This window comes from Lagenorhynchus albirostris, chromosome 2 (assembly GCF_949774975.1).
Source record: "Lagenorhynchus albirostris chromosome 2, mLagAlb1.1, whole genome shotgun sequence".
NCBI classification, from domain to species: domain Eukaryota; kingdom Metazoa; phylum Chordata; class Mammalia; order Artiodactyla; family Delphinidae; genus Lagenorhynchus; species Lagenorhynchus albirostris.
In genome coordinates this window covers 159,438,705-159,458,103 of record NC_083096.1, presented here as the reverse complement: position 1 = coordinate 159,458,103, position 19,399 = coordinate 159,438,705, and the positions used below count along the sequence as shown (strand labels likewise).

The 19,399-nt window shown below is 48.8% G+C and overlaps 1 protein-coding gene across 1 annotated transcript in view; it reads right to left on the bottom strand.

Moving 5' to 3' along the window:
* Window positions 1-19,399, bottom strand: part of CSMD2 (CUB and Sushi multiple domains 2) — a 669,690-nt gene that overhangs the window by 408,415 nt on the left and 241,876 nt on the right. The window contains exon 5 of the mRNA XM_060142710.1: window positions 10,967-11,174. Within this exon, the coding sequence (XP_059998693.1) occupies window positions 10,967-11,174 (208 nt within the window). The remainder of the gene's footprint in view (window positions 1-10,966; window positions 11,175-19,399) is intronic.

Sequence of the window (19,399 nt, the reverse complement as noted above, 5' to 3'; positions counted from 1 at the left end):
TACTGAAATGTGAGGTGTGGCAGAGATACTGGCTCACCAACCATTTCATCTGCTATCATGTTTCCAGGCTCCCTTATGGCTAGGCTGGACCATGTGACTACTTTTGGCCAATGAAACATGAGTGGGAGTGATACGTATCATATCTGGGCTGGGGCAGTGAAAAGCCCATGCTGGATTCTCTACTCTCTTTGATGGTGGAGCTATAAGATCCTAGAGCCTGGATACCAGCCTCCCCCCCACCGCCCGCCCCCGCATGACTCTGTGGTTTAGAGCCACTCTCATGATAAATGTGTAGCATGAGCGAGAAATAAAACTTTGTGGTGTTATACCAATGAGCGTTAGGGTTAATGAAGTTCAAAGAAGGAAGTGGCAAGAGACAAGACTGGGGTGGGAGGCAAGGGCTGGATCAAGAAGGGCCTATGAAGGGCTGGAATTTTATTCTGTAGACAATGGAAGATGATTGAAAGCTTTTGCCTGGGGCTTAGCATGTCAGATCTGCATTTTAATTAAACCATTCTGGTAGCAGCCGGGAAGATGAATTGGAGAGCGACAAGAAGCTGAGCAATCAGCAAGGAGGCTATTACAACCCACAAAGAAGAAAAGATGATGGGCTGAGCTGGGGGAGTGGTAGTAAAGACGGCAAGATATGCTATAGGAGGTACATTGGGAGAATTTAGCAATTAATTGAATGTGGCTGGTGAGGGAGAGGGATTAGACGGGGATGATTCCCAGAGTTTGGATGACTTGGTAGAGGGCGGTGCCGTAAACTAAGAAAGGAAACAAACCCTGTGACCATGTTAGTCGTCGATTATGAGTGAAGTTGGGACCTGTCGAGTTGGAGACACTGGGGGGACATCAAGGTGGAGCTGTCCAACAAGAGCTGGCTCCACAGTCTGATGCTCAGTGGGGAGGCCAGGCTAGGGAGCCACATTTGAGAGTTGTAAAGAGACAGGTGGTTTATCTGAAGCCACAGGAACAGATAAGTTTACCCAGGAAGAATGTGTGGAATGGACAGAGCAGGAAGACAAGAGCAGGATCTTGGAGTCACCAAAGAAGACAGAGAAGGAACGGTCAGAGGGGTCAAGAAGAAACACAGACGGTAGCTCGAGAAAAAAAAAGAGAAAGGAAAGTTCCAAAGGGAGAAATAACCAACACCGTAAAGGAATGTAGAAGTATCCAGTAAGATGAGACCTAAAGACGATCCTTTGGCGTTGGCATTGGAAGTGGTAGTGTTTGGAGTGGGGGTTGGTTCTCTCATGATGATCTTAATAGGAATGGTTTCAGGGCAAGGCTGGGGGTAGAAGGCATGGTGAAGTAGGTGGGAATTATTGGCGACAGAAGAATTAGAGGCAGCCAAGATAGACCACTCTTCCAAGAACGTACATGAGAAGTTCTCAGGGACACTGGAGTTCTACTATTCCGTGAAGCCTCACCTTTTTTTCAAACCAAGCCTGCCCTCTCCTTTCCCAAATGATGGAATCTGTTGAGCTCAACAGTGACCATCTGCCATTTTATCAGACTGTCCAATGCTAGTTTTCTCTGTGAATACTGCTTCCCTGGTGAGGCTGTGGGTGTCACACACCAGCCACTGGATGAGGAGAAGCTGGGATTAAAAGAAATATAAGCTCAGGGTTACAACCAGGGAGGTAGGGCGGTCTTAGGAAGCCAGAAGAGATTGTAAGAGCAAGGGACAGGCAAAAGCCAGTGTGAAACACGGGCTAGGTGATGCCAAAAGTGAGTACAACAAACATTTGTGGCCAAGTGCGAAGAAGAAGACCAGGACTGGGGCCTTGAACGTTGAGAACGAACTAACATCATTCTGGAAGGCAGATCATACCAGAATGATGGGCCTCTGGAAGGGGACAGCTCCTTCCTTCTGACTTAGCGGCACCATCAGGCGTCTGGCAGCTCCTCAAGAGAGGGCGGCAAGCGCATCTTGCTGTCTGGTGCCCTTCACGGTCCTGGCACGGGCCACCACGCAGACGCCGTACTTATTACCAACCTGTTGCATGCAGTCAGACCCACGGGGTACAGGCCAGCTGTCTGACCTCGGCTTCCCACACACAGAACTTGGCTGAATCGCCAGCTCTAGAGGAGCCAACGTGCCGACAGCGAACAGCCCTGGCTCACTTCCTGCCCCTTCCAGCTGCGGCTCGTGTTCCCTTCCTGAGAACAAGTTCTCAGTGATGCAAACAAGGAAGTCACGTTGATACCCTGTGGCATGTGCGGGAGCCCCAGCCTCACTCCCCAGCTCTCCGGGCCTGTTCTGCCAGCAGCACGCTGGGGCACTAATCCCTTCCCACTGCTCGGCTGCGGAGCCAGTAATGCTACTTCCATCTCTGATACGGGAGATGAGATTTTAAAGGGCTGGTTATTTATGGGCTGGCTCCTGATGGAGACAACAGATGCAATTTCATGGGCTCCATGAGAAGAGAACAGCTTCTTGGGCTGGCTTAAAGCATTGTGATGGGGCAGGAAAGGAGAGGGAAGCAAGGGTGTCACAGACCCACAGCAAGGCGGGAGGTTCTGAGTCTTGGCTGGAATAGGCCCATCCCCTCGCCAGCTCAGCTGCATCTCTGAGCATCTCTGCCACCCCGACACCTTGACCCTGCCTTGCTCCTGGCATTCAAACAGTCTGAAACCCCAGAGGACAGGCATAGGCCTACGCCACTTCCCTGTATGAAGTTCAAAGGAAAATAGGGCATTGTGACGATAGGCCTTTACATGTGCAATTCCCTCTGCCTGAAATGCTGATCCTGAGTTCCTCCCATGGTGGCTCCTTCTCAGTAGTCAGGTCTTAATCTTAGATCCTACCCCCTCAGAGAGGCCTCCCCTGACCCCTTTATCTTAATAAGGTCTCCATCGCTATTATTCCCCATCCTGTTCACTTCCTTCATGGTGCTTATCACAAGTGTATTTTACATTTATTTTGTGATTCTTTTATTAATGTCAGTTTCCCCCAAGTAGACCAGAAGTCCCACAAAGACAGGGGCTTTATCTGTCTCCTCCATCATTGTATTCCCAGTGCCAAGCTCAACGTCAGACAATAGAAGGGCTTAGGTAGTTTGTGTGAATGAATTATGATGGAAAAATGATGGCAGTAAAGATGGAGGTGGTAAGCCTGACCGAGATGTTGAAGGAGACACTCTTGATGAAGATGATGCTGGTGCTGATCCTGAAGATGACTTCTCAAGGCCCTGCCAGAGTATTTATTTAAGTACCGAACTTTTCAGCCATAGCTATTGATCGTCCCATGACCATCTCCACTAGTCTTATCCCAAAGACTGTGCATCGGTAACCAAGGGCACCTGTGTCCCTGTATCTCCTTCCTTGCTATGGCCTTAACTTCTCTCTCTGTGCCCATTTCATGCTGGGGAAGCCAGCGAGCATCACCGTCCCTCAGTACTGCTCCTTCCACTGTGTTCCTCTGGTAAATGATCCTACCACAGTCATCTAGCCAGAAACTTGGGATTCACTCCAGACTCCTCCCCTGCCTTCACTCCTCCTTTCCAATGAAGCCCCCAAAGCAGGTGATTCTATATCTGAGGTGTTTTCTGATGTCAGCTCCTCTGCTCCATCCCTTTACAACTGCCATAATTGAAGGCTGGATGATCTCCTGCCTGAGGGGTCACAGAGTTTTATAGCTGGTTTCTGAGGCTTCTAGTTGAACCCAATTAAGATTCAGTGTGATTATGTTACTTCTCTGCTTAAAATACTTCGATAGCTTTCTGCAGTCTGTGGAATCCTCTCCCAGCTTATGAACATGGGGACAAGGTTCTTCATGACCCATGCTCTTCCTGTGCTCATCTCAGGCCTCATATCCTGTCCTTGCTTTCTTGCACCCTGTACCCCCCACTTGCAAAGCTCCAAACACACCAAGGCCTTCCTGCTCCAAGCCGGTGGCAAGCTTTTACTCACCCCTCGGTTCAACTCAAAAGTCATCCCCTCTGGGACTCATTTATCTGAGTCCTCCCAGCAGCCCCTCCATCGTGACGGAAGACTGAGACCTTTTTTTAGAGGACGTCCTTTGTTTCTGTCTTCCCAGTGACCCTGTATTCCTTTGGTGACCCACCTCTTCTCCACTCCCAGTCAGAGGTGTGGGCAGGACAGATAGTCATGTGACCTGGGAGTGGCCAATGAGGACATTCTCTAGCTATACTGATATTGAGGGTGGAGCACATGATCCAATCTGGTCCAATCAAGAATCATCTGAGGGCTTTTGTGGAACCATTAGGAAAGACACACTTCCTTTCTGCTAGGATTGCTACACCAGTAGGATGGAGGAAGCTGATGGCAGTCACCCCTGCTACTTCATGGGTAAAGCTTGACTGAGACTGAAGCCAATCCACGGGAGAACAAAGCTGTGGGAGGGGGAGAAGCAACTGTGGACATCTGCAGCTGTGGATAGCTGCACGCCTTGATCCAGCAGTGCCTGTAGCCAGTCCCTGGACTTTTCAGTTACAGAAGACAACATATTCCCTTTCTAGCTTGAGTCAGCTGCAGGTGGGTTTCTGTGTCTTGAACCAAAAGAATCCTAGCTATTACATTTCTTTTTTAGCCCCTATGGGAACTTCTGTATACCTCTTAGAAAAGTACCTAACACATGAGATTGTAAAGCACTTAATTATATGCTGCCTCTTCACCCTGACTGTGAGCTCCAGGGTCCTGTACAGTGCATGGCTATTACTTAAACATTTGTGGAGTAAATGAATAACTCCTTGGGGATGGGACTGTGTCTTTGTCTCCCTAGCACCTAGCAGAGCCTAGTTCATAGAAGGCTGGCAGTAAATGATTACCAAAAATAAACAGGGGAAAAGTAACAAAGAACCAAAATGATCTAAACCAATGGTTTGACAAAGTATATGTGAATGAATAAATAAGTGAGTAGTTATTATTAACAAATCCCCATTGGCATGCTGTTCTCATTCTAATTATATCTGAATCTAATGACTCCTGAATGAAATAGCTAGTTAAAAGTCATTGAGATCAAATGGTTCTAGTTGGCTCAAATTCCATGTGTAAAATGCTTAACAATTAAAACTCAGTCTTTCAAGAGGATAAAATGTTACTAGCAAAATTTTCAAACTGAATGTCTCTAAAGTAGATGGGAGTTTTTGTATCCCCACCTATAAAAACAAAAGCGAACAAGTGAAGGGAAACAAGGTAAAGAAAACCCCTCAAAGTTGAATTCAGAGAGTAGGTTGAACCTGCTTTCCAGGGAAGTTCTGTTTTCAAAAACAGCTGAAGTCTACTGGGTGGCCCTGGGGGCAGGACCTGGGAACTCCAGACAGTGGAGTGGACTTTCTTCTATTCTTCTCCAGGTGGAAGGGGCCACCAAGGCTCAGAGGTAGATGTCAGAGCCCCAGGGTGGGGGAACGGTGGAGAAAATCTTCACTAGAGAATCCCTGGGACCACTTCCTAGATCAGGGAAGGGAGCTCTTACATTGGCCAGGAGGCCCAGGCAGCAGTCCTAGAATGATGCCCACCCGCCCCCTCATCTCCATCTCCCATATCAAAATGGTACCCACCCTTCAAGGCCCAACTCAACTGCAGGCCCCGCCTGGAGCCCCAGGACAATGTGCTCCTCTGAAGCCCTGCAGTGTGTTCTCCTTCCTTTTCCTACTTTACATGTTTGGTGGAGGCAAGTCTGTCACATAGAGGTCTGTGGGGGGCTTGGCTTGGGGGTGTGGGCACACAGAGAATGGGCAGCAGATCCCAAATGACTGGAGTGAAACAAAGAATGAAAACTGAAGTATATTGAAGGAAGCAAGGAAGAGAGGCTGGGAATCACAGCAGAGACTGACGCACAGAAGACGGGAGAGTGGTCCTGGGGTCTACACAGACATCCCAGGTATGGGACGGAGCCATACACACCCCCAACAAACACACGCCGGTGGCTGACACTTCTGCTGGCCCCCAGAAAAGGGCGCCTTCAATTCTGAGTGCAGGTCATGCCCTGCCCGCCCTCCCTGCCATAGGAGGAAATTGCCAAGGGGGTGGGGGCAGACAGCGGAAGGGAAGGAGCGAAGGAGGGAGGAAGGCCCTACAAACTGCATCTTCATCAATCAGAGACAGCGAGCGGGTCCCAGGCAGAGATGTTCCTCCCCTCTCTCTGCAGTGCTCTCCAGGATATCCTTTCCATACGCTCTGCCCCTGCTCTCCAAATCTGCAGGCCGCTGAGGGCAGGGGCTGTGCCAGGCTCCGGGGGAGCGCCCCTGCTTCCAGTCCGGCACAGAATAGCCATTGGTAGCTGAATGAGTTGAACCTTCCTCTGCTTTTCTAAAAAGCAGCTAATTGGCCAGCCTGGGGCCGGGTACAGGCAGAGAAGAGGTGATGCCGCCCGCAATGTGCTCACAAAGTGCGGCTCTGGGAAGACAGTTTCACCCTCCACCTTCTGACCTTTGCAAGGGCATCCTCTAGTCTGACCCAGGGGTTCTCTGCCAGTCTGCCTTACCTGGTTTCCAGGCAATTCCCCTGGGAGCTGGATCAGGCAGCGTGACCAGCCTGTGTGTGCCTTTCTGCCTGGTAAGATGCCACTGGTGGCAGGCTGGGAGATGGCCTCATGGGAGGCTCCGAGTGGCTGGAGATGCCTCTTCTTACCCTTTTCCCCTCAAAGAGTGAGCCCCTGCCTCTTGTCCCCATCCCAGGACTATTATTCCTACTATAAACCAGGCAGCAGTTTGCATGCTTATCCCTTTCCATATACTTTGTAGGTTGCTAAAGTGAGCCCCATTTTTCAGATGTGGAAACTGAGGTTCAGAGAGGTTAGTAAATATCCTGAGATTACACAGCTGTTAAGAAGTGGATCTGGGTTTTGAGCCCAAGTCCATCTGACTCCCGAGCTTGCTATCTCCCCAGTTAGATGCCAAGGTGCAGGCTTGACACCTAATCCTGGGGACGCTGTACAGACCTCACCCCTGTTCTTGGAGGAGTGTCTGGCATTCTCTCCTTCCTTGTAGCCCAGAGGAAGCGCCTGGTGAGACTCCAATGGAGAGAGGCCAGCATGAGGCAGAGGGAGAAGGGGACAGGTTCTGGGTGGACTTTAACTCACTGATTTTCTCCTTGACGGAGAGGCCGGCTCTGTAATGGGCTGACAATTATTTCTCCTCGTTACGATAACACGATCCTGATTCCCTCCAGGGACCCAGAAGCCCGGGTTTTAAGAGTCTTCTGCATCCCTCAGCCCCAGCCCTCTGAAAATCCAGGGACCTCATGAGGAACTGGAGCAGTGGTGAGAGGATTTACCTAGAATTGGAGGGGAAGGAATGGGGCTCCCTGAAGGTCATTGCCAAGACTGGGTCAGAGCAGAAGAAAGACCACCACCTACCCCCGAGAAAGATGAGTGACAGAAAATCTGGCCCCTAAATTGAGTTCGGTGAACTAGAACTAGAAGTATGTACGTGTCGGGGGTCTGACCTGGTGATGCGTATATGGTGGTGACGTGGAGGGGCGTGTGTCCTTTGGCTGTGTGTGTGTGTGTGTATGTGTGTGTGTAGTGGGGGAGTAATACCAAATCTACTATGTGGATTTTAACTCTCAGGCAATTCAAACCCAGCTTTTGCTCCTGGTCAGTCGCACACACAAGAAGGCAATTAACTTTAGGGAGAGTAAGTCTAAGATGCTTGAGACCCTCTCAGCATGTCAGAGCTACAGGGTTCAGTGCTCACCATAGTAACAACCTTTTCCTGCTCAAAACGTGTATGGTGGGATTCCCAGAGGCCAGTGATGGACAAGCACAACAGGAATCAGCAATCCACTGATTGATGCATATACATCACAGGACTATAGTTACGGGCAAACGACGCTATTATGTACACTCCTCCCACCTCGGTCTTTCATTATGTCAGTGCAATTGATTATATCCTGCTGTATTTTTGGCTTTGAATTGTCCTTTGTTTTATGGAATAATGTTCTGAGGAGTTGGCAGGTTTTTTTTTTTTTTTCTCTAATATCCTTACTTGGCAAAATAAAAAATTATCAACCCTATACTTCCCCGATTGTTTGGAAATTTTACTAGTCCATGAAAACCAAACCAGAGGAACCCCTAATTTAAACTCTCCTGTTTATATGCCCCCTTGGGGTAGGAGGACAGTGTGGAACCTGAGTCAGGGACAGTCTATGCCACCACCCTCTTCTGAATCAGCACAAATCTGCTACCCAATAAGGGAGATAGCGGACTTTTTTCTCTCAAAGGTGTCTCTGTTTTTCTCAATAGATAAAGGGATGCCCAGTTGTTCAAATTCATCTTTTCTAAGAAGATCTGCTGTCTTTCTATGCTTGGTGCAGAACTCAAGAGAACAGCCTAAAATCGTGACGTATGCTGATAAAAGCAGTATACTTATAAACCAGGAGCATCACATTTTCACAGGAATCCTGGGATACATAAAGGAGAGGGGCTGGGGAAAGAGCAGGTTCTTTGCACATACGTCCTGAGCCTCCATCCCGAGCCTCCAAGTTTGCTTATCCGTAGTTGCTATGCAGGTATAAATTAGAACAACAAATGCATCCTGCCTGGCAATGCATCAACCCTGTAAATAATTATAATTTAATCTTAGAGCAAAGAGTTCTGAATGACTCCCTTAACGATTTCCTCTGCTAAATTCCTTCCCCACTGAGTGACTGAATAGGAAAAGGAATAATCTTTCAGATTTGCTTCAGTCCAGAAGTTTGGACAACTGTGTAGACCCACACCTGGGGGGCAGAAGCTGTGGGAGACCATTTGGCCAGCAGACAAACAAGTGAGTGGAAGACGCTTCGGGGCTGGAAGAGAGGGAACCGGCAAGGATATTCATCCTCCTGTCTGTTTACAGAAGTGAAAACTTGGAAACAATCTATCAAGAGATCTGATTGAGTAAATTGTGTCAGTGTCACAAGGGAATGCCACACAGCCGACAATCCTTCACAAACATAGCATGATTCCTGTGCTGGCTGGCTAAGAAGATGGGCTTTCAAGTCCAACTAACCTGGGCTTGAATCTCAGCTCTGCCCCTTACTACCTGTGTGACTTCAAGCAAGTGACATAACCTCTCTGGGCCTCGTTTTCCTCATCTGTAAAAGGAGGAAGATTATGCTACCTACTTCATAGAAGACGAAATGAAATTATAGCTGTAAGAGCTTAGAATTAGCCTGCCAAATATTGATAACAAAAGCTCAATAAATACTGTTTATTTACGAAATAAATACTATTATCACACCTATTATACTTTGGAGACATCTGTCATGACACAAGGAAAAAATTTTCATGATATAATGTTAAGTTAAAAGTACATAACTACTGATATATTTTAAGTTCCTAATTTTGTAATATTAAAATATATATAAGTGGCCAGCTAGCTCGATCTAGGCAAAGCAAAAAGGCCAAAGGGGAATACATCAAAATGTTAATACTTGTTATTCATTTCCTTATACCTTTTAATATTTTCTGTGTTTTCTATAAGGAGCATATGTATTACATTTATGACCAGAAAAATAGGTATTTTACAAAAAGAGTCAGGGGGACAGAAGGTCTTCAGGCTGGGCAGGTCCCTGGGAGTGCAGTTCAGTGAAGAGTCATCTAGAGTTCTACCCCAACTCTGAGCACCAAATATCTAGCCCCTGGCCCTGGACCAGCCTCCACACAGCAATTAGTCATCAGCTCACTGATGTCCCTCTCAACACCCCATCCAGGGTAGCAAATGACCTGAAGTGGCCACGTTCACGCGACGAGCCGATGACACCAAGGTCTTCTGACTCCCAGGTCAGTGTGCCTTCCAGTACACCAGGAAATTTGAGTTTCCCGGTTCCCAACGCTCTAAGTCCATATTTGGGAGGAGTCTGTTACCACTTTATCCCTCTCAAAGAGTCATACTTGGCTTCTGTTGTGGGTTTGTCTGATTGTCTCACCCTCAAAGGGCCATGTCCTTCTCGACTGGCGTTTCTACAACATAGCACGAAACCTGGTACAAAAGAGGTATTCGATATCCGCGGACACCTGTTTTCTTCCTCTCCCACCCTTCCTCCCCGTCTCCGCCTGCGTCCCCAGCCCACTGACCACTGTGTCTGCCTTTCCGAGGCGCTATCTGCCCCTGACTTTTGTAGCTACTGCTTTCCGCTTCTCTCAGAGCCCTCGGTGACACCTCCTCTGCCTCCGTCCCAGGCACCGAGCCCTGCTTTCCCCAGCGCCGCGCAGCAACGAAGGCTACAAAGAAGCACACCTAAGTGCATCCTTCTCTTGGCTCCCGATGTGCTGACCCAGGTCCCAGTGGTGCCCTTATCCTGATAACAGAGCCACCAGGAGAATACGAGAACATGTTCTGAACGCCACACCACCACTCTCACAGCTTGTCACCCAAACAGGAAGCTAAACACTCCCAAAGTCGACCTCAGTCTGGGCACGTCTCTGGGAGACCACAAGCAACTAAGGCTGGTGAGCCTTCATCATCCCTCTCTTCCCAAACCTGCCAACACCGGGTCTCCATGGCAGCGGAGTACACATCCCAAAAGCCCCGCTTTGTGGTAAAGCCAGAATGATAGAGAGCAGGCTAGTCCTTCCCGCAGAAATCGCTACACAATGCCTGTCCCATCTCAGAGCCCTGGGGATGGGAAAAGCAACCGCCACTCAGGGCTCTATTCCCTTTGTTGGATGCTTCCAGAAATGGAACAGTATTTCAAATCATTTCACTGAGACCCTGTCCATGTCCTGAGACCAGAACACTGTTAGTCTTACTGCAAGTCACTCGACCAAGGCCCATCCTGTAATTCTTCAGCAAGGACGTGCTTCAAATCAGATACGAAAATCACTGTAAAAATTTACCCCAGCTCTAAAAATACATAGTGACTTCTCATTATGATGAGAGGAAGGCTCTTCAGCAGTGGGTGGAGGAAGTGGCAAAGGGGCCTTCAGCTGCAGGTCCAGGCGCTGAGGGGACCACACCCCAGTAAGCCACAGCTGCAGGGAACAGGGGAGGGGGCGGACAGGCACGCTTACCAGAGGGAGGAGCCTTCAGTCCCCGTGACTTCCAGAAAGTCGTAACCGTCCTCCAGCTGGAAGTCAATAAAGACCAGGGCGATGGTGTCCCCCAGCTCGGCCAGGATGGTCCAGGTGCAGTCGGCATTGTTGTGGTACTCCGAGGGGAAGTGCGGGCTGGAGATGATGCCGCTCTGGCCCCGCAGGGTTCCGCCGCATGCGTCGTCCGCTGTGGACAGAGACAGGAGGCTCACCGTGAGTCGGTCAGGTTCCCAGGCCCTGGTACTCATCCTGCGCTTCACCCACGAGAGGCAGGGAGGGTCCTGGGACATGACGTGCAGAGAGGGTGCCCCGAGACCCTAGTCTGAGTTGGCCTCATAACAATGATACTAAGCACTTCCAAAGCTCTTATCACATGCCAGACCCTGTTCTGAGAATTTTAGTTATCACTGCTCTCAATGGACAGATGAGGAAACCAAGGCACAGGGAGGTGATGTAACCTGCCTGAGGTCACACAGCCAACAAGCTAGGCTAACGAGTTGGGTGAACTGTGCCCTTTGGAGCACGTTTTTAACTACTATACCACACTGTTCTGCAACGACCAGGAAGGAAGGAGAAATCAGTTGTCACGTTTATTTCCACGGTCACGACTGTGGTGACCAGGATGTTTTTTCCCACCAGATCTTGGTACACCTCAGATGTGAGGGAACAAAACAAAAACTCAGCACAGCTCCCTTGGGCAAAACTCAAAGGGCATTCCAGGCCCGTCACAGATTGGCCGGACCTCTGCAATCTTCCCTCCTGCCCCTTGGGCCCAGGCCAGCTCTGTTCTAGTGCTGTGTGTGGTCAGACCTCCTGGGCTCTGTTCACATCGCTCCCTCTGCCTGGGATGCCCCTTGTCCACAGCAAGTCTTCTGATGCTTTGAGACCCAACTTCAAAGCCACGTCTCGGTAAAGCCTCGTTTCCCCAAACTTTTAGTAATGGCTCTCTCCTCTGTGCTCCTGGAGCAAAGTGTCCAACTTCAGACACGGTACTTGGCACTGTTTGAGTGACCTGTCACATGTCTGTCTGCCACTCTAGGTTCTGAACTTGCTGGGAATCCCCAAGGGCTGGGACCACGTCTTACTCATCCCTGCAGCACATCCTGGTGGAGTGGCACTGCTCCAGCCTAAATCCCAGCTGAGACTTGCTATGCAGAAACAATGATCCAAGGAACATGCTCTGACATAAAGTAGTTAAGAGCACTGGTTTTTCAATTATTGCAGACTCAATGTGAATCCCTCCTCTATGGCTTCCAGCTGGGTGACTTAGTGGACGTTATCCAAATTTCCTAAGCCTGCCTCCCTGGAGCTTGTATGCAAGTAAGTGATCGTAATCCACTTAGCATATCATGTATTAGAGATACGGACTTAAGTTGTAAAGAAAGGAAAAATGCAGTATCAGGGTTCAAACGTGTATCAGAGGCAGTAGAGTAACAACAATCAAAGCTACTGCTTATTAAGCACTTCCACTGTGCCAGGCGCTATTCTAACTACTCTACATATTTCATGACCCTACGAAGTATTATTCCCATTTTACAGGTAAAGAAACCAAGGCACAAAGAGTTTCCATTATTTGCCAAAGGCACAGCGTATAGTGATTAAAGGAGCTGGGATTTTTAAGTCCAACCGTCTGATTACAGGGCCTATGCTCTTAACCAACATATTCTTGTCTCCCAGGAGTATCATTCACACTTTGAGGACAGAGATAAAGCAGTACATTACTTTGCTTGGGTGAGTCAGTTTGGGAAAGCTTAATGCAGGAGGCGCCATTAGAGCTGGGTTTTGAAGGATGACTAGGAGATCATTAGAGAAGAAATGGAAAGGCATTTATGAGAAAAGAGAACCAAAGGTCATAAGCATGGGAGCCCCAAAGCACAAGGCATATCTAAGATAAGTAGTTCTAGATGGCCTAACACAGAGTGAACAGAGAGGAATGATGGGCGATGGTACTGGAAACGTAGAAGGAGCCCCATGACAGAGAGTCCTGGGCCCAAAAAGATTGGAAGCAGCGGACCATATTGGAAAGAAAATGGATTTTAGGATGAGGAAGGTGAAGATTTGAATTCAGGTTCCACAGTTTGCCAACCACGGGACCTTGGCTGATTTATTTCTCTAAGCTTCATTCTGCTTCTCTGTAGAATGGCTTCTTAGGACAACTGAATGGCATAATTAATGTGACAGTACCGAGCATTAGCCAGAGACTAGCACGTGTTAGATGCCCAAATGGTGCCAAGTTCTCCTTTTCTTTCCACTTCATCTTGAAGATCAAAGGCAGTGAGGAAACAGGATTAAATTTGCGTCGTAGAAAGACCACTGTGGCCGTGGCATAGACGAGGTCTGAGCTGGGGGAGCGGGCAGGATGCCCTTGATAGTGCAGAGTCACCAAAGTCAAGGTGAGTCCAGATGTGATCTGAGCTAAGGCCCTGGGGGGGTGGTGGGAGGATCTGATTGAGAGATAGTTAGGAAGTAGAATCTACAGGACGAGTGGTCCGGAGGGATGAATTCCAGGCTTCAGCTACGAGCATCTGGATGGATGAAAGGTGCCGCTTCCTGCAGCAGGGAACCCAGGATGGGGGCATCTTGTGGTGCGGAAGGCAACCAGGGTTCAGTTCTGGACACCAGGGCTGAGTGTGTGCGGGGGATGAACCAGTGGAGAGATGGAGCCGACAGTTGGATAAACAGAAGCAGTGTGGGATGGAGATAAAAGTGAGTTTATTCAGTGGCCCTGAACTATTCTTACGAATGTCGTTCTACAGGGTCACGGTCTATTTCAAGAGAGTGAGCCCATTTCTACATGCCAGCTCCCTGGTATGTATGAGCACAGAAGTGAAGGCACCTCACTCAGTAGGTACTCATGAATGTTTCCCTCCCACACTCATTACGTGAGCACCTACTGTGTGCCAGACACTGGGCCAGGACCTGCACTACATCATGATAAGCTTGATTTCATCCCTGTTTCTCACACACAGTGGCTCCCCAGAATTGTTATAACCGAGGTGTCGAGGCACAGTGATAGCAGATGGGACTTAGGGAAGGCTTCACACAGGAGGCAACATTTGTGTTGAAACATTCACTCATTCAACAAATATTTACTGAGTGCCTATTATGTGTCAGGCACTTTTCTAGGCGCTAGGGATTCGTCGGCAAATAAAACAAAAGAAAATCCCTACCCTCATGGAGCTTACGTTCCAGTCAGAGGGAAACAGACAATACCCAAGATAAATAAGTAAACCCTATGGTAAGTGAGGTGGTGATAAATGCAGAACGGAGATGGGGAGTATTCTGCACTGGAAGTGGGGGTATGGACATTGCAGAAAGGTGGTCAGGGAAGGCCTCGCTGAGGAGCTGACATCTGAGCCAAGACCTGAAGGAGGGAGAGGGAAAGCCAGATAGTTATCTGGGGAAAGAGCATTCCAGATGGAACAGCAAGTGCAAAGGCCATGGTGTGCAGAGGCCTGGCACTGTTGAAGGGCCCGGAGCACTGGAGTGAGGAGGAGAGTGGCAGGGACAAGGCCCCGTGGAGGACCTTTGAGGCCACTGTTAGGGCTTGGGCTTTAACCTGAGTGAGATGAGAAGCCAGCGGATGGTTCTGAGCAGACGACACGATCTGATTGGTGTATTAACAGGATCCCTTGAGGTGCTATGCAGACAACAGACCAAAGAGGAAGACGGCAGAAGCAAGGAGCTTGTCGAGGCTATGGTGATGGTTCAGGAGAGAGATGACGGTGGCCTGGACCAGGTGGTACTAGTGAGAGGGAGTCAGTGACTGACTGCATTTTGAATGCTGAGCTGGCAGGATCCACTTCAACTGAGGGCTGACTGCCTGGTAGGATCAGGCGAAAGGGTGTCCTGGGCAGCGGAAAGGCAAGAGCAAGGCGGCTGCAGGGGTGAGAGCGTCATTTAGGGACTTGGTCAGGACTGTGTGAACTCAAAGAGCAAAGGCAGAAATGGTGGAGCTGGGCTGGGAGGGAGGCAGGCAAGGGCTGTGCTGTGAAGGGCCTCGGATGCCAAGGAAAGGAGCTGCGGGTCTATTCTCCCCCTCCTCCCTTTCTCTTTCACTACCTCCAGTCCAGGTGCCCAGGCCCCGTGAAGGGAGGAGGGAGGGAGGGAAGGTAGGCAGATTGCCTTGCCTAGCTTTAAATCTAGTTTGTCGGTGCTATTTGTTTGTTGTATCAAATCACACGGTATTTCCACCCTGGGTATCTCTCTGGCAGGAGCCTATGAAGTTTGACATTCAAGGCAGGGTTTGTCTCCTTCTGATGTAAATCACTTCACCGTGACCACTACCAGGGAGATAAGCTACAGGAGCCAGCCAGCAAGCGGGAATTTGTCAATGTCACTCCCAGCAAGCACTGGGCCTGCCGGCCCCAGTAGTCCCACGTTGGCCCTGTCTACAGCAGGTGGAAGTGTCTACACCCCTAGCCACAGTGGCTTCATCTTGGCTGCACTGAAGGTTAGGAAAATCATGGTCAAAGAAGACACACTTAACCTGGACCTTGAAAAAGGAGTAGGAGTGTGCTGGAGGGAGAGAAAAATAAGGGGCTCCCGGCCGAGGAAACAGGGCATCTGGAGGTAAGGGGGTCCGAATGGGTGTGGTGTGCTTGGGGAGCGGTCGGCTTTCCTCCAGATGAAGGTGCAGGATGCAGAGGTGTGTGATGGGGTGGACATGGAGAGGAAGGTAGTGGTCAGCTCAGAAAGGCCCTGGTGGTCTTGCTAAAGGGATGGATTCTACCCTGCAGGTGTCGGGTAGACTTGCCAGTTTGTCAGCAGCGAGTGAAAGCCCAGGCCTGCTTTAGAAAGATGACTCCTGGTCCCCACGTGATGGATGGATGATGTGGTTTTGGGGTGGCGAGTGTGCCCAGTGGGGAGAAAGCAGTGAGGAGAATGGTGAAGAGGCTGTGCCCGACGTCAGAGCCTGAACCCGTGGCCGTGGGAGGGAAGAGAAGGAACAGAAGAGATTCAAGAACGAGGCTGGGGGAGAAGCAAGAGGATGTGGCTTCCACCACCCAGGAGTGGGCTGTGAAGGGGAGGAGGGGAAGAGCATGCTGAGGTCTCTAACAGGGTAACAGTGCTGAGGATGACAGGGATGCGGGATGGTGATGACCCCTTCCCCGCCCCCACGCTGAATGTGAGTGCAAGAGGGATAGGCAGGTGGGCCTGGAGCCTAGAGACCAAGAGGCCAGGAGTGGGCGGGATGAAGAGGGAGCTGGCTCCACGGGAGCGAAGACGGCCAGGGGCAGAAGACATTTAACGGGCAGCAGGCAGAAGCAGAGGCTCCTGAAAGGAGGCTGACAAGGAGCTCCCACAGGCCTGCAGTCCACACGGTCTGCGCGTCTAGATGATGACGCAGCAGCAGAAAGGCTGCAGCGGAAGCAGGTCTTGGGGGAGAGAGAACAACTCCTCAGCCTCCTGCCTGGTTCCTGGTCCTAGAAACCCTTCTAGGTATCCATCTTATGTCGTTCCCAACACACCCTGACCAAGACCGTCCTCATCCTCTCCTCCCACGACACTCAGCCTTCTTCCAGTTTCCTGTCTTGGAGGGGGGGTGTCAGCACTATTCACCCCACACCTCATGGCAGAGCTGGGGGACATCCTCAACCCCTCCTGCCCCCCACACGCAACAGTGACCAAAGCCTGTCTGTCCTTCTAAGCGGCTCTTGATTCGGTCTCCTGTCTTCACTGCATCTGCTCTACCCTAAGCCACATCGTGGTCCAAGCCCAGTCATGAAGTCTCCCTCCTGTGTCTAAGCATCTCTCCTGCCCCAGCACACCCAGTCCTCACACAGAAGCCTGAGTGATCCCAAACAGTACACACCTGACGACACCACGCCCTTCAGCAGGGACCTTCGACAACTCCACTGTCACTCAGAATATCCTATCCAGGGGCTGACATGGACCTCATAGGGCCTCGCCTCATACCAGCCTCTACCTGCCCACTTTCTGTAACCACACCGGCCTCCTCCCAGCTCTTCTGTTGCACCAAGCATCTCTCTGCCCAAGGACCTTTGAAAGTGCTACTTTCTCTTTCTGAAAACGTCTTCCCTACCTCCTTGGGCCTGCCTGGCCCCTGCTTAGCCTTTAGGTCCCAGTCTAAGTGTCGCTTCTCAAGGATCGTTCCAGAAACAGAATACCCCTTCTCCCCATCAAATACTTTTAGAGCACCACATACTTTCCCATAATCAATTGATCAACTTAGCAATTTATTTAATGTCTAGACAGTAAAGTCCATGAGGGCAGGGGCCATGTCTGTTCTGTCCCCAGCAGTTTCCACATTTCCTAGTGTATAGCAGGCACCCAATAAATATCTGTTGAACAAATAAATGATACAGGAAACTGAAGCTCAGAAAGGTTCAGAAGGTAACTTTGAGAAGGTGATGCAGTATGTGGCCAACTTAGGATTCCAGCTGAGTCTCTCTGGACCAGGACTGTGGTCTCCTCCATTACATCACACTTCTTGAAACCAAGCAGGATCCTGTTGGATATTCCCAGGGACAGACCCTTCCCTTCCCACCCCCAGTATCCCCCACCTCTTGTTTCTAAAATATCTTTAGCCTCCACCATCAGCCTCCTTTGGTATCAGCCTCCACCATGATACCAAAACCAGGCAAAGATGTCACAAAGAAAGAAAACTACAGGTCAATATCACTGATGAACGTAGATGCAAAAATCCTCAACAAAATACTAGCAAACAGAATTCAACAGCACATTAAAAGGATCATACACCATGATCAAGTGGGGTTTAGCCCAGGAATGCAAGGATTCTTCAATATATGCAAATCAATCAATGTGATAAACCATACTAACAAATTGAAGGAGAAAAACCATATGATCATCTCAATAGATGCAGAAAAAGCTTTTGACAAAATTCAACACCCATTTATGATAAAAAACCTTCTAGAAAGTAGGCATACAGGGAACTTACCTCAACATAGAAAAGGCCATATATGACAAACCCACAGTCAACATCATTCTCAATGGTGAAAAACTGAAACCATTTCCTCTAAGATCAGGAACAAGACAACGTTGTCCACTCTCACCACTATTATTCAACATAGTTTCGGAAGTTTTAGCCACAGCAATCAGAGAAGAAAAAGAAATAAAAGGAATCCAAATTGGAAAAGAAGAAGTAATACTGTTATTGTTTGCAGACGACATGATACTATACATAGAGAATCCTAAAGAGGCTACCAGAAAATTACTAGAGCTAATCAATGAATTTGGCAAAGTAGCAGGATACAAAATTAATGCATAGAAACCTCTTGCATTCCAATACATTAATGATGAAAAATATGAAAGAGAAATTAAGGAAACACTCCCATTTGCCACTGCAACAAAAAGAATAAAATACCTAGGAATAAACCTACCTAAGGAGACAAAAGACCTGTATGAAGAAAATTATAGGGGCTTCCCTGGTGGCGCAGTGGTTGAGAGTCTGCCTGCCGATGCAGGGGACACGGGTTCATGCCCCGGTCCGGGAAGATCCTACATGCCGCGGAGCGGCTGGGCCCATGAGCCATGGCCACTGAGCCTGTGTGTCTGGAGCCTGTGCTCCACAACGGGAGAGGCCACAACAGTGAGAGGCCTGTGTACCGCAAAAAAAAAAAGAAAAAAAAAAAGAAAACTATAAGACACTGATGAAAGAAATTAAAGATGATACAAACAGATGGGGACATAGACCACGTTCTTGGATTGGAAGAATCAACATTGTGAAAATGACTCTACTACCCAAAGCAATCTACAGATTCAATGCAATCCCTATCAAACTACCAATGGCATTTTTCACAGAAGTAGAACAAAAATTTTCACAATTTGTATGGAAACACAAAAGACCCCGAATAGCCAAAGCAATCTTGAGAAAGAAAAACGGAGCTGGAGCAATCAGGCTCCCTGACTTCAGACTATACCACAAAGGTATAGTAATCAAGACAGTATGGTACTGGCACAAAAACAGAAATTAGATCTATGGAACAGGATAGAAAGCCCAGAGATAAACCCACACATATATGGTCACCTTATCTTTGATAAAGGGGGCAAGAATATACAGTGGGGAAAAGACAGCCTCTTCAATAAGTGATGCTGGGCAAACTGGACAGCTACATGTAAAAGAATGAAATTAGTACACTCCCTAACACCATACACAAAAATAAACTCAAAATGGATTAAAGACCTAAATGCAAGGCCAGACACTATAAAACTCTTAGAGGAAACCATAGGCAGAACACTCCATGACATAAATCAGAGCAAGATCCTTTTTGACCTACCTCCTAGAGAAATGGAAATAAAAACAAAAATAAAAAATGGGACCTAATGAAACAAAAGCTTCTGCACAGCAAAGGAAACCATAAACAAGACAAAAAGACAACCCTCAGAATGGGAGAAAATATTTGCAAACGAAGCAACTGACAAAGGATT